Here is an 18,490-nt window from a genome sequence, read left to right as displayed (position 1 = left end):
TTAAACTACTAACTAATCTTTTATGTGATCATGACCATGGCACATGGAACAACAAACACAACTCCTCATTCAAAAAAAAAAGATCGCTTGAGTGAATTTACTTTCTGTGATTGAAAACAGCTTCTTTCGTATAACTCCGTGAAAGTGTGACGTATCCACCTGATTTTTCCCTGTTCTGTTAGGCACTGTGGACTGTATGTGCTGAGGTAGTTTGGCATATCATACTTGTATGGGCTCCGAGAAAATCGCTGTGTTTCATTCGTCCCGCGTTTCAATCGTGCCGGCTCTCCCCTAGTCCTTAACTAGGAACTGCGCATGTGCAGCTCCCAACAAAGATCATTTAGAGACAAGATGTCTCACTCCAAAGCTAAAACAAAGTCTTCAACAAAGGGTGAAAAGAGGAGCTGCAGTAATGTGCAGTATGACCAAAAATATGGTGTTTTTTTTAAATTAAACCATGTAAACCTGTTCTGGTACAACCCCTAAATAAGATTATAAACCTGAAAATGAGCATAATAAAACTCTTTAAACTGCGTGTTATGGTATTTGGTTAGCTTAGTTGGTAAAGCACAAGACTCACCCAGAAGGTTGTAAGTTGAATCCCACATTGGGAGAATATTTTTTTCCCTCTTCAACAAATTCATTATGAAGCGACTATTTCACATGCTCACAAAAAAGCATGTGCTGCAGTGTGTGTGTTCCGGCTATTGATCAGCATCCATCAACCTACGGGCGCCTTTTCATTCCCCAGTATCTCCAGGCAGAGGACATTTAGGGGGATCACATTATCTGATGGCTCTTTCAGAGGTAGTCAAGCAGGCTCCAGACTCTTTTTAATATTGTTCAGAATTTTTCAAAATAAAAGCTCTCAATTCAACTCGATATAAAGCATTGCTACAAAAAACGTTTTTGCGCTTTTATTTTGCAGGCAAAACCACTAAAGAGTAAGTGATTATGTGAGTAACTGTTGCTGTCATGACTGAGATCTATTTCAGCACCGCTATCAAAGTATTTAATTTTTGCCACTATCAAAGCACCATAATTTGGCCGCAGGCCAGATATTATTGCTGCCAGGCAGTTTTGGCGATGATACATAATCACAGAGAGAATTAATGGTTTAAAATGCTTATGCCAACTTTATCTTTTATGTGTTTTTTAATAGACTGTGGTCCAGTAACAGTGACAATGTCACACGGCTTATATTTTCAATGTTATCTGTCAGTGGCCAATAACATGGTTTTACTGAATAATTATGTTGGGCCTCACAGTCTGGTGGAATAAATAATGGGCCTTGTGACATCCTACAGGCCTGACCCCGGCCTGCTGAATTCCCCAAAGCATGGCCATGCGGCTTGTCTACACAAAGGGGGTCAGAGAACATTGAAAAGCCCAGACGACCCCTGGTCAGTTAATCCACATCTACCTGTGAACCTGTAGTTTTAAAACCAAACCAAAGGTTTGTATTGGCTGAAGCTTTTAGGGGGTGGAGTAATCCCAGGAAATACAGCCATTTTGTGGAGGCAGGTATAAAACCAAACACCTCCAAACCCTCTCTTCCGTTCCCAGTTCTTCACGGGACTGTAAGGAGGTAAAACAAACCTGGTCTTTCCACAACTGGGCAAGCGGTGATAGGAGACGCAATTTTCTCAGCGCTGAACTTTCTTTGTTCCTGAACACAGACTTCACTCACTGAATGAGCACTCTGTTTTCTTCTTTTTTCTACCTCTATTATTTTTTCTTTTTGGTACCAACACAATTTTGAATCCCTAAGGAAACTGTTATACGCAAGATAACGCTTCATGCCTGCAGAAGAAGACGGATAAACTCAATGCTTAACTCAGAAGATCACCTCCGTTTTCTACCTTCTCAAGCTACTGTTATGACCCTGGGGTCATATATTGTTGTTTATTTATCTCTCCCTGCACTGTCAGCTGTTCTCCCTTAGAGTGTGTGTAAGTGTATGCAGGTAATGGAGAACAGGTGGGCACACTGTATTGGTCCTGTAGAGCTGATTGGAGCCTCCTGATTGGGTACCTGAATGACAGCACCCATCTTAAGCCCCACTGACAGGAACTCTTCTCTCTCTCTGCCATTCCCAACCTGAGCCTGTGTTCTGTGTGTTTTGTCTGTGTTCATTGTATGTAGAACTGTTGCGAGTAGACTTAGATTGTAAGTGAACCTGTGTAGTGAACACACAGTAAGTAGTTTACCTTAGTCATTCTGATTATTGTCTTACAACAACCTTGTTTTTTTTCATTTTGTTTGCTATGTAGCAATTTTCTTTGTTGTAGCTATATTGTGCCAGCTGCTAGCAATGAATAGGAGTGAGAAGCCCTTTTTGTTTTCACCATTTACTCCTGTTTTTGGAATTAGAAGCCTAGTTTAGAGCTTTGTCTTTTCTATACCTGAGTGTTTTGGTGGTTGTTTTGGTCACTGCTCATCTCTGAAGTAAATAATAAAACTGCTAAACTGTATTTACTGTGTGCTGGCCTTGGCAGCAGATAGTTCTATAACTTTGTTATTATAACTTGTACAAGCTTCATGTGGTGAATTTCTGTTTAAAAGCTCAAAGGGATATTTAAAGAACGCCGTGTCTTGTTTAATTGCTGTGTTTTCCATGCTACGCACGTTGTTTGTGTCCAGTACCACCCGCTGGGCCACAACTGCTTTGTTCCTATTACTGTGTGAAACGTATCAGTATTTTTAATCAAGCCAAGGAACAGGTTGCTGAATGCAAGTTCACTACCTTCCCTCTCATTGATAAAGTTGTAGCTGAGTGTTTGCAACAGTAATTAGGATTTTTGGTGTTTGCTTCTGTTCTGAGAACAGATACAATTTCCCATTCTATCTAATCCAAAGCCAGCAACCGCTGCTGAATGAATTCACTGCTGGTGGCTGTAGGATAGACTGTGGTGTGTGTGTGTGTGTGTATATATAGCTTTCTCTGTGCTTTTCTCTTCTCTTCCTGCTTACTAACCCCCCATGCACACACCACGTGATCTCTGAAGCTAACCAGACCTGTGACCCACAGCAGGCTAGCATCAGAGTGTCTCCAATCTTTTAGTTCAGGGGAGAGTGCTTTTCCGCTATATTGATCTTGAAATCACATGGTTTGAACCGCCATCTTGATTCCAAAATCAGCTGGCCTCAAGTCCATTTTGAACCAGATCTGCGACTACCCACGTGGTCGGATCCACCCCCCTGTCTTAGTCTCTCTCCCTCCTTTATCACTCACACACACTCACCTCCACACACACACTTGTTGGATTGTTTTTGCATAATTTGTTTCTTGGCTTTATTTCATTTTACTTGGTTCATTTTAAATGGTTAATAGTGATTTACTTGCTAATGTTGTTGAATAAATCCTATTATAATTTTAAGAAGTTGTTGCCTGTGATTTGTGTATAATGTTGTAATAGTTGGTTGCCACAGCCAGTGTATGGATTCACCCTTCTGTTTTCCATCTGTAGGTGGACAAACCTGCTTTTAGACTGATCATACTTGGCTCATATTTGGTTATTGGTCCCTGATCCCAGGGTGGTGCCCCGTATTAATTATAACTAATAATTTTGGATATTAATAGTTTTATTAATATTTCTAGAATATCTTTGATATTCAGCTAATAACTGAACCTGAACCATATGTTGAAAACCCCAACAATTAAGTAAATATAACTTCTTACAGTTTTTCTCAATTGCTTAAACACTATAACCAGGCTTTTGAACTACAATTTCAAAACCACAACTAAATTTTTCTAAAAGCACACCCATTTCCCTAAACTCTACACACAAATCCCTTAATTTCTCCTTACCTACACCATGTGGTCATTTAGAAAGCACTAACATTCATTATTGTTCACTTAAGTGAGCAAAGCTTGAGCCCCATGAGCACACAACTACACAGGTGGAAACACAAGGAGTCAAAACTGATCACACACCAAGAACCTTCAATAGATAGATAAAAGGGCCCGAGTCAGTTCAGTTTTGGAACAATGGATCCAGAGAGATGTGTAAAACCACAATGGTGGAACAAGCTACCACATGGCATCAGAGCAGGGGTGTCCCTCTCTAACTTCAAGAAGCTCTTGAAAACTCATCTCTTCGAAGAACACTTTCTCTTATAACTCCTAACTTCTAACATGCACTTCCTGTGCTCTTCTTCATTTATCTCCTTACAATTCTCTTGTATTGATTGCACTATTTTGTTAACTCTTCTTTTCCTGGGTGTTTACCCCATTGATGCCATATGTGCTATTAGCTCATACTAGTATGTATTGTATTTTTGTAGATCTCTTGCTGTACTGATACTTTGTTGACGCTTGTTCCTCAAATTTAAGTCGCTTTTGTCTGCCAAATGAGTAAATGTTTGTGAAGGAAGAGGTTGAGGACACCTGAGAGGAGGAGAAGAGCAGAAGGGAGAGGAACAAGAGGAGGAGGTGGAGGACAAGATCCTCTTGCTTGTCGCAGACCAAAGACGGGATGCTGGGGCAGAATGATTTTTTTGTTGTTTGGTGTGTTGTACTGTATAGTACACTAAGGAATGAAAATGTGCAAATGTACATTTGTTGTTTCTTTTGTTGTGTTCATCATGTGAAAAGGTTTTTGAGGTGAAGAACCACAAGCAACATTACTTATAACCAGTTTTTGTAGTATTGTTTTGAATTTATCTCACAGTGTGTAAGACTGTTGTAGTGCTTGTGTGTTTTTGAGGTCTTGTGTGTCATGGCTGAGGGCAAAGTTTGTTTTTTCAGCAAAATTCAATGGTTTTAAGTGGAGAGCTTCATTTTGACCTGAAAATAGGAAGTTTGGAGAATTGGGTGAGACGTTATTGAGAGTTTTGAGAAAAGGAGGCATAATTTCAAGAAATGTGTCTAAGTAATCAAGAAAAACTGTAATATATCTAACTAAAGAAACCTCATTTCTTGACTGGCTACTCTCTGCTGTCTCAGATGACGACATCTTTTGTCCTGTGTCACCCACCGTAGCTATTCTACGCTTGAAATGGGGGGGGGGGGGGGCAGTTGGTTGCAACCTCACTGCTAGATGCCCCTAAATCTTACACACTTAAGTTGATTGACACTGAACTTATTAGACAAGTTTGACACATCCATCAGTCACAGAGCAACATTATCATTCATTTGGAGTCCAATATTCACTCTCTTTTAGTTTTATCTTTGGTCTTGTATCTTGCTCTTGGGAAATATCTTGCTCTTTAGCTGCTAAATGTTCCAGTATGTTCACCAGCTAGTCACTAACTGCGTCTATTTGTTGTTTGGTGCAGAGCAGGTAGTGTACAGTTGATTTTTAGAGCTTTTTACTGAGAAAAATCTGCCTTGTGCAGCTAAAAATGACACTATGAGAGCAGTGAAAGTGAATCGAAACAGGACAGCTAAACAATGAGCTAAAACTAGCTACAAAGCTCAAAAAAGTCACCTTTTGTCCACATTTTATTCACTGTTGTTATGAAAAGTTAATTTTTTGGGGGGGACGGGGGGTCAAAAACAAACTATAAATAAGATGCTTACAGAGTTGCAGTACTAAAGAAACAAATATGTGAATTAATTTATGATTTAGTTAATTTCTGATTAATACAATCAAATAAAATCAAACTCTTTACCATATTGAATTGCATAGCTTATGCTCATTATTTTGCATCATGTCATATCACATTGAATCACATTGTGTTGAATAAGATTAAGTCAAACTGCATTGGTAGTTGCTTCACATGTATCTGATCGTTGGCAATGCATCAAGTTGCATATTGCACCAGCCTCAGTGATAGAGATGCACATCCCTAATACACACACACACGGGTAACAGGAACCATAGCGTAAGTACAGATAAATAGCTGTCTCTCACAGTCACACAGGTGAGATAAAGCTTTGGTGTGATATATGGCTAGATTAGGTAAATCCCTCAGGCAACACTGAGGATCAGTGAGGTGCTTCACATCACAGTTATTTCTAGTGTGTATTACAACACACACATATTCACACAGAACACACACATACTGTATTATCTGCAGACGGGCACTAATTCATTAGTCCTTGGACTGTTCATATTTGCATAAAAGCACCAAAGCTTTCACAAAATAGTTTGATGCAGTGAACATCTTCTGAACTGAATACATTACAAAATAAATTTTCCCCACCACAGAGGCAGAACTGACTGTGATGGCATTGATAGTTTTATCTACCACTTGCTCAGGGAATACACAACAGAATATTTTACACACAGAAGGAAATTGAAATGATTTCTTTTATGTATACAGTGAACTAAGGAAAGTTTTTTTTATTTATTTATTTATTTTTACATCTAATGATGATCAGGCAAATGGGAAAAGTGCAAATGTTATCTCTCTCTCTCTCTCTCTCTCTCTCTCTCTCACACACACACACACGCTGAGATACATGCTTATGAAGTTGTACTGAAATAATAGCAACAAGGAAACAGACAAAGCCAACAACAATGTGCCTATGGAAGGTGAATGAGACAAATACTAAATTGTATACCTGTGAACAAGGTGACGTTAGAATTACATGTTTGTTTGTGAGCAGCTTCATAGGATTTTAAGGTTGTACTTTTAGCTAGGTTTCTGCTTGTGTGCTTGACATGGTTGGCATTAAAGGCTCACTAATTATGAACTAACTGAATATCTGCTTAAATAATACTTTTGTTTTTGCTTAAGTTCACAGTCACAATAAAACAATGGTGTGATAATCTTGCTCTCTTAATGTGATAAATTTCCTGTTTTTGACAGAATGCAGCAGGGAGTCACCCCTAGCGAACCTGTTTAAGGCTGCTATGGCTGTGGGTACCAAAGTGAGCTTTTCTGCCATTGACGTAGGTTTTCAACATTGGAGGGGACACATTTCAAGAAGGGGGTCTGAAAAACCTGCATTCCGGTGAATTTTTCTGTACCAAAGTGAGCTTTTCTGCCATTGATGTAGGTTTTTTAAATTTTTCTGTACCAAAGTCTTTTCTGCATCAGTTTATGGTGGGAAATTGTATTGTATCTTTATTTATGTAAAGGAAAATATAAAATGCAGGTGGTGGGTGAAAATTCTAAATAAAAAAATATAATTTAATATAATGCAGGGCTCTCAGACATTCTGTATTGCTTTTATAATATAATAATAATTATTATTTGTAGAGCACTTTTCAAAAACAAGTTACAAAGAGCTTTAACAAGTGTAAAGACAAAAATACAAAAACAATAAATGATAAAAGCAAGAAAACATTGAAAAGACTAAAATACACATTTAAGATAAATATAAAATAAGTGAAATAGAATAAAATAAAAGGGATAAAATAAAGTCAAAGAAGATCGGGAAAGGCTCTCCTATAAAAGTATGTTTTAAGAAGGGACTTAAGAGTTCACTGACTCAGCTGACCTGATTTCCTCGGGGAGGCTGTTCCAGAGCCTCGGGGCCCTGACAGCAAACGCTCTGTCCCCTTTAGTTTTCAGTCGAGACTCTGGAACAGACAGCAGACCTCTGCCCGAGGATCTCAAGGTACGTGCTAGTGTGTATTATCCTGTAGATCAACTTTTCTCATGTAATATCATCCCCGCTGTGTCAGCACACATGTAGGCATGATTTAGTCTTCCCTCCATTTAAGTGTGCTTAATTTATAACCCCCTGGACTTCAATAGCTCCTGTGTTTCAAGTGTTCTGCTCATGTTCAAAACTTTCTCTACATTCAAAATCTATCATACATATCTGTGTTCTCTGACATTTTCAGAATAAAGTCATAATACCTTTTTTTTAAGGTATGGGCCTACTCTGCTGTACATTAGCCTACATTATTGTTCTGCTGATACTGAAGTATCCCCTTGAGACCGTTTGGGACTGTACTGGAAAAGAAAAGTGCGCTGCTCTTCATTGGAGTTGGAAAAGGGAACAGAACTGAAAACACTGCTCAGGTATAAATCTCACCATAAAAGCGCATAGTTGTTACCTGTATCACCACCAGTAAAGTGCAGCTCACAGCCGATACACTGCAGTCTAAACTTTTTAAAATTCTAAATAACTGTAGACTTCCAGGAAATACTAAAACATGCACGTATGACTTGAAGTAACTTACTCTATTATGACTTCTGAATTCTCAAAATCTCAGATGACCATTATTTTTTGGCCTTAATAGTCTTGCGTAGCTCACAATCAACTATTCCACCTTTTGGTTTATTTTCAGCTTTATTGGCATGAATGTATAACAACTCTCACTAATTAGCTGGATAGTCGCTGGACATTGGGAGGGACGTGTGCCTACCAAATTCTACACCCTTTTTTTCTGCACCTCAGCTATCTGTACCTGTACCCAGAGGGCAGTTCAGTGAAGTGATGATTAAGTTGGTGTGTGGTATTCTGTGCTATTGTATCTGCAATGTGTGTGAAGGCCTTACAATTGAGCTCTGAGAGGTTGGATGTGGGGAGACCTATAATGCTGGCAGCAGTGTTGGTTATTCGTGTGAGTTTGACCTCGTTTGTGTCAGCGAACATGTTGAAGAAAAAGGAGGAGCAGTAGAGCAGGATGGATTGAACAACAAGAGAAAGGTGGTTGTGCTGGATGAGAGTGAATGGGCAAGACCGTTGAAAATGGTTTTAGTTAGGGCTTTATTTTGTGGTTACTGTTACAGCATCAGGTCACCATCAGGTCACCATTTAAGATAGATTGTTTTTAGGACGGAGATGGAACGGGGTTGCCTTACGAGACAGTAAATTATTGTAAATCTGTGTAAATTATCGCAGTAAGTATTAGAATAAAGAGGTTTTGGACGCTGTCTCTGCAGTCATCAGGTCCCCCTGCCGTTCATGCACAAAGTATATTATAATCTGATAGTGACCTAGAGTGAAGATGATGCAATGTGCACAGTGGGAAGGTGTTTTTGCAGATTCCTCTAATTAAGCGAATTGCTGTCGTCGTCAAATTCTGTTTTAGGTATATTTCTTTGAGACAAATTTTGACAAGAGATCATTACAGCAGTTTTCAAAGCATTACAGACAGTGATGAAGATAGATAGATAGATAGATATTGATAGAAGTTGTATGTACCTGGTATACTGTGTCTTCTCGAGGCCATGGTCTGTTCTGGTCCAGAGATGTCCTTTGTTTTTCCATATGGCCCGTCATCTAGAAAGAACAGAGACACACAATGAAGACTTAGATGTATCAATATACTTTATTTTTTTAAATTAAAAACCTGTCCTTGTTTGTCCTTGTAGCATTAAAAATAAATAGTATATATGACTGCATTTCAAAACATTGAAAAAATTGTGGTTCTCAAAGTGTACAGATACTCTAACCTTAACCCTTACCCTAGTTAGTGATCCTATTTGTTAAATCAGAGCTCAGAGTACTGGGGGAGTGTTAGTGTTTGTTCACATTGCTAGCACATGATCTGTGGACCACTGGGAGGCCAGTTTGATGATAGGGAATGTAGTACCATGTTGATTTACAGTGGCTCCGACCATGACTCTGACTCTAGGGACAATGAAGACATGGCAAGACTGTGATGTTACACTTTGTTGAAATGAATGAACAAAATGTTCAGTCTCCTTGCTGGTTGTTCTGACACATTCAGAATCATTCCCACTTGTTGTTAACAGGCGGCTCCCTCACAGCTAGTCACTGTAACTACCTTTCAATAGTTTGATGCATTAGTAAATGCATAGTAAAGTTGGTAAATTCACAGTGAGGCCATTTGTGAAGTGCTGATGAAGTTAGTCTCCTCCCGGCTTGCACAGTGAAGCAGAGGCCATCATTGTTATATGGTTTGTTACGGGGGGAGCAGATGTCCTGCTTTACAGTCTCTAGCAGAGACTTTTTGGCAGATATGTGAGGTGTGGGGATTTTAATATTTGATAAGTTATTATCAGTAACAGTTCTGCTCAGATTTCCGCTGATGTCTTTTTAAAACTGCTCTTCTTAACTGCTGAATTAACTGCATGGGCTGGAGTCCTGATCACTTTCTAACTCCAATGCTAAATTGCCATCCAACCAATCAGTCAGCCAGCCAGTAAATACATTCAATCAACCAATAAAAGGCACTTTGGAGAGGCAGACAGGAAGGTCAAAAGGAAAATAAAAAACAGAGGCTGTGATGCAGGGGACAAAATAAATCACTATAGAAAACAGCAATGTAGTAATATAAGGCATGTCTTATTGAATATTTTATGATGGTATTACTTTCCTTTCCTACAGCTGATACGGGTTAGCATGTTGTCGACAATAACATAAAATCTTTTTGAACATAATGTCATGGATGTGAATCACTTGAAACCAGGCTGAGAAAATGGAATCCAATAGCAGGGCTGCAGTTTTAGTTCTGCAGGTGTGGACCTATAAGGCATGTAAGAGCTTCAGGTATTTTGACACACAAGCCACCTGCAGACAATAATTTTCAATTGTTTCTTTCTTTCTTTCTTCCAGGACTGCCCTATGTGCTTAGTTTGGAGAAGGACGGAGGAAGGTGCATAGAAATAGAGTGCGGGATGATATCATGTATAATAATTTCATTTTTATATTATATATTTTATTTTACATAAACTGAATTTAATGTCCACTTGAAGGTCATGTGACACAATTCTATTGAACATTGGACATTTTTATTTCTGAGAGTTAATAATTTTAGTTATTAAAGAGTCATGAACATTTATTCTTAAGCACTTTTCAGATTTATTTGTACATATTTTAAGGTCTCATCCATAATATATGTAGGGTATTAAGTATTTTGCTAACGCACATTCTTTAACTCAGTTTGACAGCAGCTGGAGCTGCGGCTGTTGTTGTAGCTCTAAGGGGAGAGGATGTGTCCTACTTTACAACCTCTGCTCCATCACAAGGGTGGGGTGAGTTTAACAATTCATAAGGCAATTCTCAACTACTTTCATATCCTACTCCAGAAGTGTCATTAAGTTGCATTATAATCAAGGGCAATTACACCACAGCTTAAACATAAATGTCGCTGCTAAACTTGCAGAATAAATATGCATTTTGCTTTTCAGCACCTGAAGAAGCATTAAAACCAGCTTACTATCATCAACAGAGTTAAGCAGTTCAAAAGGATTTTAAAATGCAGTGTCCTGCAAAATCCTTTATCTTCTAAGTTTAATTCCTCTTTAAATGGCATTCACATTCTTTGCAAGTCTGCCTTTAAGTCTCAATTTCACTGTAGCAAATTCACTGCAATAGTTACTTTGTTTTTTAGCTATTCACTCAAGCTCCTGTATGTTGGACATATTTCACAATACTGTCACCAAGCTTAACTGGCGGTTTTAAAATTTCTATACTAACAAAAGCTCCGATCCTAAACATTGCAACAGATAAATCTTTCACTGTTGAGGCTTTTGTCAAAGCTGTACAAGAATTGGTGCCATTTTTTTCATGCTCTGAATCTTTGAGCTTCTTTGACAACTCTGCTTTCAGAGCTTTTTAATTCATAATTTCTTATGTTATCACATGTAGACAATCATTTTTCTCCCCATGTTCCATGAGCCTATGGGCTGTTGGATGCTTTGATTATTGTTGTGACCCTGGCATTCTGTCTTTCAGACTGGCTGTTATACAATGCATAACCCAACATAAGGCAGTTTTCTTATGTTCTCTACTTAAGTTCGATAAATGAAAAAAACATTTATGAGCTAGACAAGCTGTTTCGGAATTGAGATTATTGCGACACACTGAACTTTAAAATTTCCACAAGGAAATCTATGTAACTTACAACATTAATTGATTTGGTCATTTGTGGGCAGCAGAATAACCAACAGAAACAGCATTGACATATTGTTAATAAAGAAAATGGAGAAACGTAAACATTCATTTAATCCAAAACAGAAAACCAAATGACGAGTTGACATTAAAATGCCCCCTGAGCTGAGGGACACTATGGGGCACTTTACACATTACACATAGTCATTTGATCCATTGTTGATATAAAATATTGATGCAGTGCAGCTATAAAAATCAGCTCAGTTAATTTACAGTGGGTTAGCCGGCTGGCTAGAAACAATGGAGTTTTAGCAAAGAACCTGTTCATGTTTGTACATCTATCCTACCTAACCACAAACTTCCCAGCCCACTTTTTTCCTTCTGCACACCTTGTGTTTGATGGCAGCAAGTGCCAATGTTTTTTTCTTAATATATATATATATATAAAACAAATCATGACCGACACAGGTTTGTCATAGGACACATATCTGGGAAGCAATGCTATATGATTTCCATATTCTTTATCATGTTCTCCCTCACATGAAGACAATGTAAATATAAAACAAAAGCTACTACTATTTTTCTACCGTACAACAAGTAGTTGTATGGTAGAAAATCTTCCTGTCTTCCCAATATATAAAGTGAATCCTTTGAAATATGCAGCTTTCCCACTGGTAATGCTTAGAAATCAGTTCACTTCCCAGCAGTGACAGTGGAAAGGAGGCCATTGTTGTTGTGTTTTGTAGTTTAGCAGTCTTCACAGAGGTGTAATGAGTTTAATAATTCATAGGTTGTGGATTCAATTTAGCTTGAAACCGCTTTCATAAGTTATCTGGCTGGCTGCTTCCTGCTATAGGGCTGTCACAGGCATAATGGACCCCAGAGGCTGCTCATCAACACACACACACACACACACACACACACACACACACACACACACACACACACACACACACACTAACATGCATGGCCTCTAGCAGCTGAGAGTGATGAATACCCAAATGGATTTACATGTGCATAGACACACAAAAGACACAAAATAGACTAAAATATGTGGATACAAATACCTGTCCTACATGCACTGTTATATAAACAGTAACTTGCAGACACACAGTGGGGTATAAAGAACGCTTTAGGGAACTTTTGGCCGTCTCTGTGACTGGATGTAAGACAAACTAGTTTTAGTCACAACTTTTTTCCTCCAGCGGTATGAATCCTAGCCCTAGTTCTCCAAACCCACAAATTTCTCATGCCAGATCCTTGGTGGCTGAGGTATCAGCACACTGCAAACACATTTGTCACAGCAGGTGTTTGGAAGCATAACACATGATCTGTTAGCACTAATAGTCTTTTTGAATGGACCTACAAATCAGCTTCACTCTGACGCATTTTCTTTTTAAGGTCTCTTTCCAGTATCTTTTCTCTCGGTTCTCCTACTCTGCCTGATAAATTAGTGTCTCCTGGTGAATAATTTGAATGTGATTAGGCTAATGACTACTGGCGCTGTCAGCTTACTGAACAGGTTGAGTTATAGACGAGATGTCGGGCCAGATTTTCCACCTGCAGAAGAAGCGCTGGCATAATGCTTACAGTGTGAGCATCTTTTCAAGCGGAGACAGTAATGACTTAAGAACGTTCAAGGTGGGTTGACAGACTAAATGAGGGATGTCATCATAAAGATCTAACTAATTTTAGTACAAAACTGTTCAAAGTTCATATTCATCACAGTATCAGCAACACTCAGTATTGTTAGTAGTGACAAAATGCATGCTTTGAACTTTTTTTGTTTTTGAAACAGACAGTAATTGAGGACATAGCTGAAGGTTTTTGAAGTATTTCCAGACCATAATTGTATATTTTAAATTCTAGACATAAAATGTGCAGGTTGTATCTTTTAATTGTGTGCTGTTGTGTCTTGTAACTGTTAGTCACAAGGTTTTTCCTCCAGCAGTATGAATCCTCAGGCCTCGTCCACATCTACAGTGACATATTTGTGTGCTTTTTTTTGTGAAAAAACATTCTAGTTTATAATTTAAGGTTGCCTAGCAACGTTTCCATAGCTTGTGCATTACTTATTACTTAATAGTGTCCAGTGGAGGTTTCTTGTAAACAAACATTTAGTGTTACAAAAATGCATTGTGTTTCCTTTAGGTGTAACAAATGTGCATTTCCTTCCTCATAAAACATTTACAAAGCTGTTTTGTAAAGTATTTTTAACCATCACTGTTTACATCCATGTTTATTAGCATGCAGTCTTCTTCTTCCCTGCCTCTCTTACAGCATATCATGGTGTGTTACTGCCCCCTGTTGATCAGTGGTATAGAGTGACACCATTGGTAGGACAGTGCAGATGTACAAGACAAACAAAATGGGGAGCCAACACAGAGAAAAACAGCTCCATAGAGCTACTAGAGGTCTACAACTCAACAGGGAACCTTCTCTTAGATTAGCTTTGTTGTAAGTGGAGACAAATGTTTTTTGCACAACACTGGCAGCCACAAGAGAATAATTTCTTACAGATTAGTTGCATGCTGCACTCTTAAGTCTCGTGCAGACTACACGACTTAAAGCGTCGGCCGATCGCTGTGCTGTTCAGACTACACAACTTGTTGTCTTGTGACGGGAGTCTTGAAGTCATTGTGGCATTCATACTACATGACTGATCGGTGACAGTGGGTCACACACTACACGAGCTGACAACGGATGTGTCACCCAACGGCTGGTCTCCAAACCACGTTTTGTCAAGAAAACACACAAAATGTGAAAAGGAAATGATGGGAACCTACACGTGAAACAGCTGTTGTTTGTTATTATAAAGATAGCAATTATATGAAAAAATATGGGTGAAAGAATGGATTAGCTCACGCAGGTAACAGGGATTTTCTGAGCTACAGTGAGAACTGGAGGTGAGTAAAAAGTGTTTTGCAGTGAAAAAGTAGCTGCCTGCTCTGCCAGCTGCCTGCTCTCATTGGCTGGATGTGGATGTCGAGTCGGCCGACTCTTCCAGATATTAGATATCTGGCCGATGTGTTGGGGAGCCATTTTGATGCGTCGTTAAGTAGTTCACACATAACTACTGGCCAAGCTCACCGACAGGCAAATCGGGCTTAAAATCGTGTAGTGTGAACTAAGCTTAAATGGACTAGCAGATAAAACCCAAGGGCACAGATGCAGGTGGATGAAAAAATAGTTAACAGTAAACTTAACAAAACTCAGAAAACTTACTGAAAAAAGCATAGGCAGAATAAAAGAGAAATTACACAGCTAATATCTACAGGGGGAAAAAGCAACACACGCAGGACTATAAGAAATGCCTGCAAAAAGTTGCACCTTTAGTGACAGAATTTCCCATCTACGAGTTCTGCTCCTAAAGCTCAGTTGCTGATTGTGGAGTTTTTGTAGCACTTCAAGCAGTTTGGCATTTTAGATGAAGCTAATGTACTTCCGTGATTCTAGTACATTTTGTATCCACAAGGTTGAATGCACTTGTTGTAAGTCCCCTTGGATAAAAGCATCAGTTAAAATAAATGTAATGTATTTCAACGAGAAGTTTTTCAAGACTGGGCATCGGGGTCTTTCCTCTGGCTACTAGCTGGAAAACATCGATAACAGCACTGCCAGGAATAAGAACTGGAGGAGCTACTGTGTCTTCACATTTCCAGTTGCTTTTATACCTTGAGGTCATGGCTCCTTGATTATATATTTTTTACCCACAAGAATAAGAGAGGCTGTTTCTGATAATATCCTCAAATTTTAGCCATAAGCATCCCGTGATTGTCTAACCTTGAACTGGTACATTACTCATATAAAAAACAATAATACAGTATATGATTCCTAATGCTGTACTTGCCAGCTTAGTGCTCACTCACTGTTTCCTGAGTGAGTGGTTAAAAAAGTGAGTGACAAAATAACTATCAGCTTATGGCACTGTGCCACAGAAACTTATTCCTGTACTACCCCAAGTAAACTCTGGCATCTCCACTGCAAATAAATAAATACATGTCATTAAGAGAATTTAGAGAAAAAAACAAGATGCCTGAAACATTTGCTACTGAACAAAGAATGTATCTTCTGAAAAACACCTAATCACACACATACCTATAGATGTTGAAGTACAAACTACAGGTGCAGTATCTTCTGGTTGTTTTAAGGGCTTGTAGAAGAGAAAAAAAATCCATCTGTCAGATTTAAAACAGCTTTATACAGAAACACCTGCTAGGCCCGTGTGTGTGTGAGTGTATCTCTTGTCCGTGTATGTGCATGCATGCATGAAGGGAATACTAACAGACACTGCTGTAGTATCTTGCAGAACTCCCTCAGGCTTTCACCAAACCTTTACACGCACATACACAGAAACACAACATATACAGTATAAGCACACAATAACTCCTTGTCCTTGGTGCAGGCTGTTACAAGATAGAAGGTAGATTTATTTTATAACACAGGGTTGTATAACAATATTAAGTTGTAGTTCCCTTTATGCTAGGGTTGGGGGATATGGATCACAATCTTATCACGATTAATTTTCATGTTGGTTTTTAAGACTATTTTGTTTTGTAAGTTATTGGTTTATTGGTTTAAAAGAGAAAAATAACACTACTTTATTAATGATATACAATGTTGACTAATGATTCATTCAAACAACAAAGAAGTGAATTTTGTTCTTATAACATTTTAAAGATTTTAATATAAATTTTTTAATTTGATTTTCCCATTAATATGCTATTTGCTACTGCGTAAAAACACAGACATGGTGGGGCTTGTTGCAAATATTGATTGCAGACTCGTTCAGCTCTCTGTGAGTGAACACTGCAACCGGATCGGGACCCAACATGGCCTCCGAGACCGACAGAGGCCAGTTTGACAACAGGAAATACAGTACTCAGGTGGTTTTCTTGCCAGGTTTGACTCTTGGCACCCCGGGGCTGACTCAGTTAATAGGACAGCTAGCACTGCTAACTGAGCTAACTAGCTACAGATACAGACGGATACTGAAATCCTCCATTACTTGAGTAACGTTAGAGGTGTAATGTTAAACACAATACACTCCCCAGGTCCCCCGAGCTCCTAGTCCGGGCTGAGTCAGCTATGACCACTAGGCTAACTGAGCTAATTATATAACAGCAGCTAGTTAGCCCCAGTTAGCGGTTACTTTAGCAACAAGTAACACTTTCTGTAAGCGTGTCGACTCATTTCTGTGTTGGTGTTGTGCTGCTCTCCCTAAATACCAGTTACATTTGTTAGATTACAGCGGCGAACTGTCCTCTAAACACTTATTCTTACAGTAGTTTTGCCTAAGCACTCACAGTTCTTTCCATCTTTTAGTGACTGCTGTTCAATCTCATAGTTGTTCAAAAGTTTTGGTAGGTGACGCTACAGTACTTTAGCTTAGCCGTTAGCGACTTTAGCTTAGCAGCTAGCGATGGCTTCTCCTTCTACCTCTCTCTCTCCTACTTTCTCCTGCTCGGTGTGTCAGATGTTCAGTTACTCCTCTGCCTCCTTTAGGGTAATGGTACGTGTAATAAGTGTAGTTTATTTATAGACATGGAGGCGAGGCTCAGTGATTTAGAAGCCCGGCTCCGCACCTTGGTAGATCAGTCTTTAGCTACTGTAGCTGGGGACTTGTTGATTCTCAGGTCAAAATATATCTAGATGTCTAGGTTAAAATCTAGAAAGCAAAATGTAACAAACAACAAACAAATAATTTACCACCAAGTGAAAGCAGGTTTTAATTTAGGCGAAAAAATTAAAAAATATTATATATTTTTAAATTCTATTGTTTGTGTCTGCTTCAGAAAAAACAAGAGAGAGTATTTGCATTGCAAAACTGAGGATGAAAATGTAACTACAGAGCGAACTCAGAATGTTCAAAAGGTAGGAGTTGGTCTAGGTTAAAATCTAGAAAGCAAAATGTAACAAACAACAAACAAATAATTTACCACCAAGTGAAAGCAGGTTTTAATTTAGGCGATAAAATAAAAAAAATTATATATTTTTTAATTCTATTGTTTGTGTCTGCTTCAGAAAAAACAAGAGAGAGTATTTGCATTGCAAAACTGAGGATGAAAATGTAACTACAGAGCGAACTCAGAATGTTCAAAAGGTAGGAGTTGGTCTAGGTTAAAATCTAGAAAGCAAAATGTAACAAACAACAAACAAATAATTTACCACCAAGTGAAAGCAGGTTTTAATTTAGGCGATAAAATAAAAAAAATTATATATTTTTTAATTCTATTGTTTGTGTCTGCTTCAGAAAAAACAAGAGAGAGTATTTGCATTGCAAAACTGAGGATGAAAATGTAACTACAGAGCGAACTCAGAATGTTCAAAAGGTAGGAGTTGGTCTAGGTTAAAATCTAGAAAGCAAAATGTAACAAACAACAAACAAATAATTTACCACCAAGTGAAAGCAGGTTTTAATTTAGGCGATAAAATAAAAAAAATTATATATTTTTTAATTCTATTGTTTGTGTCTGCTTCAGAAAAAACAAGAGAGAGTATTTGCATTGCAAAACTGAGGATGAAAATGTAACTACAGAGCGAACTCAGAATGTTCAAAAGGTAGGAGTTGGTCTAGGTTAAAATCTAGAAAGCAAAATGTAACAAACAACAAACAAATAATTTACCACCAAGTGAAAGCAGGTTTTAATTTAGGCGATAAAATAAAAAAAATTATATATTTTTTAATTCTATTGTTTGTGTCTGCTTCAGAAAAAACAAGAGAGAGTATTTGCATTGCAAAACTGAGGATGAAAATGTAACTACAGAGCGAACTCAGAATGT

At 38.3% G+C, this 18,490-nt stretch overlaps 1 protein-coding gene across 1 annotated transcript in view; it reads right to left on the bottom strand.

The window, feature by feature from the left end:
* Nucleotides 1–18,490, bottom strand: part of grip2b (glutamate receptor interacting protein 2b) — a 338,124-nt gene that overhangs the window by 43,921 nt on the left and 275,713 nt on the right. The window contains exon 2 of the mRNA XM_046075485.1: nucleotides 9,053–9,130. Within this exon, the coding sequence (XP_045931441.1) occupies nucleotides 9,053–9,130 (78 nt within the window). The remainder of the gene's footprint in view (nucleotides 1–9,052; nucleotides 9,131–18,490) is intronic.

This window comes from Micropterus dolomieu, linkage group LG18 (genome assembly GCF_021292245.1).
Source record: "Micropterus dolomieu isolate WLL.071019.BEF.003 ecotype Adirondacks linkage group LG18, ASM2129224v1, whole genome shotgun sequence".
Lineage (NCBI taxonomy): Eukaryota > Metazoa > Chordata > Actinopteri > Centrarchiformes > Centrarchidae > Micropterus > Micropterus dolomieu.
The sequence above is the reverse complement of the archived record's forward strand: the minus strand, read 5'-3'. Positions and strand labels throughout refer to the sequence as shown.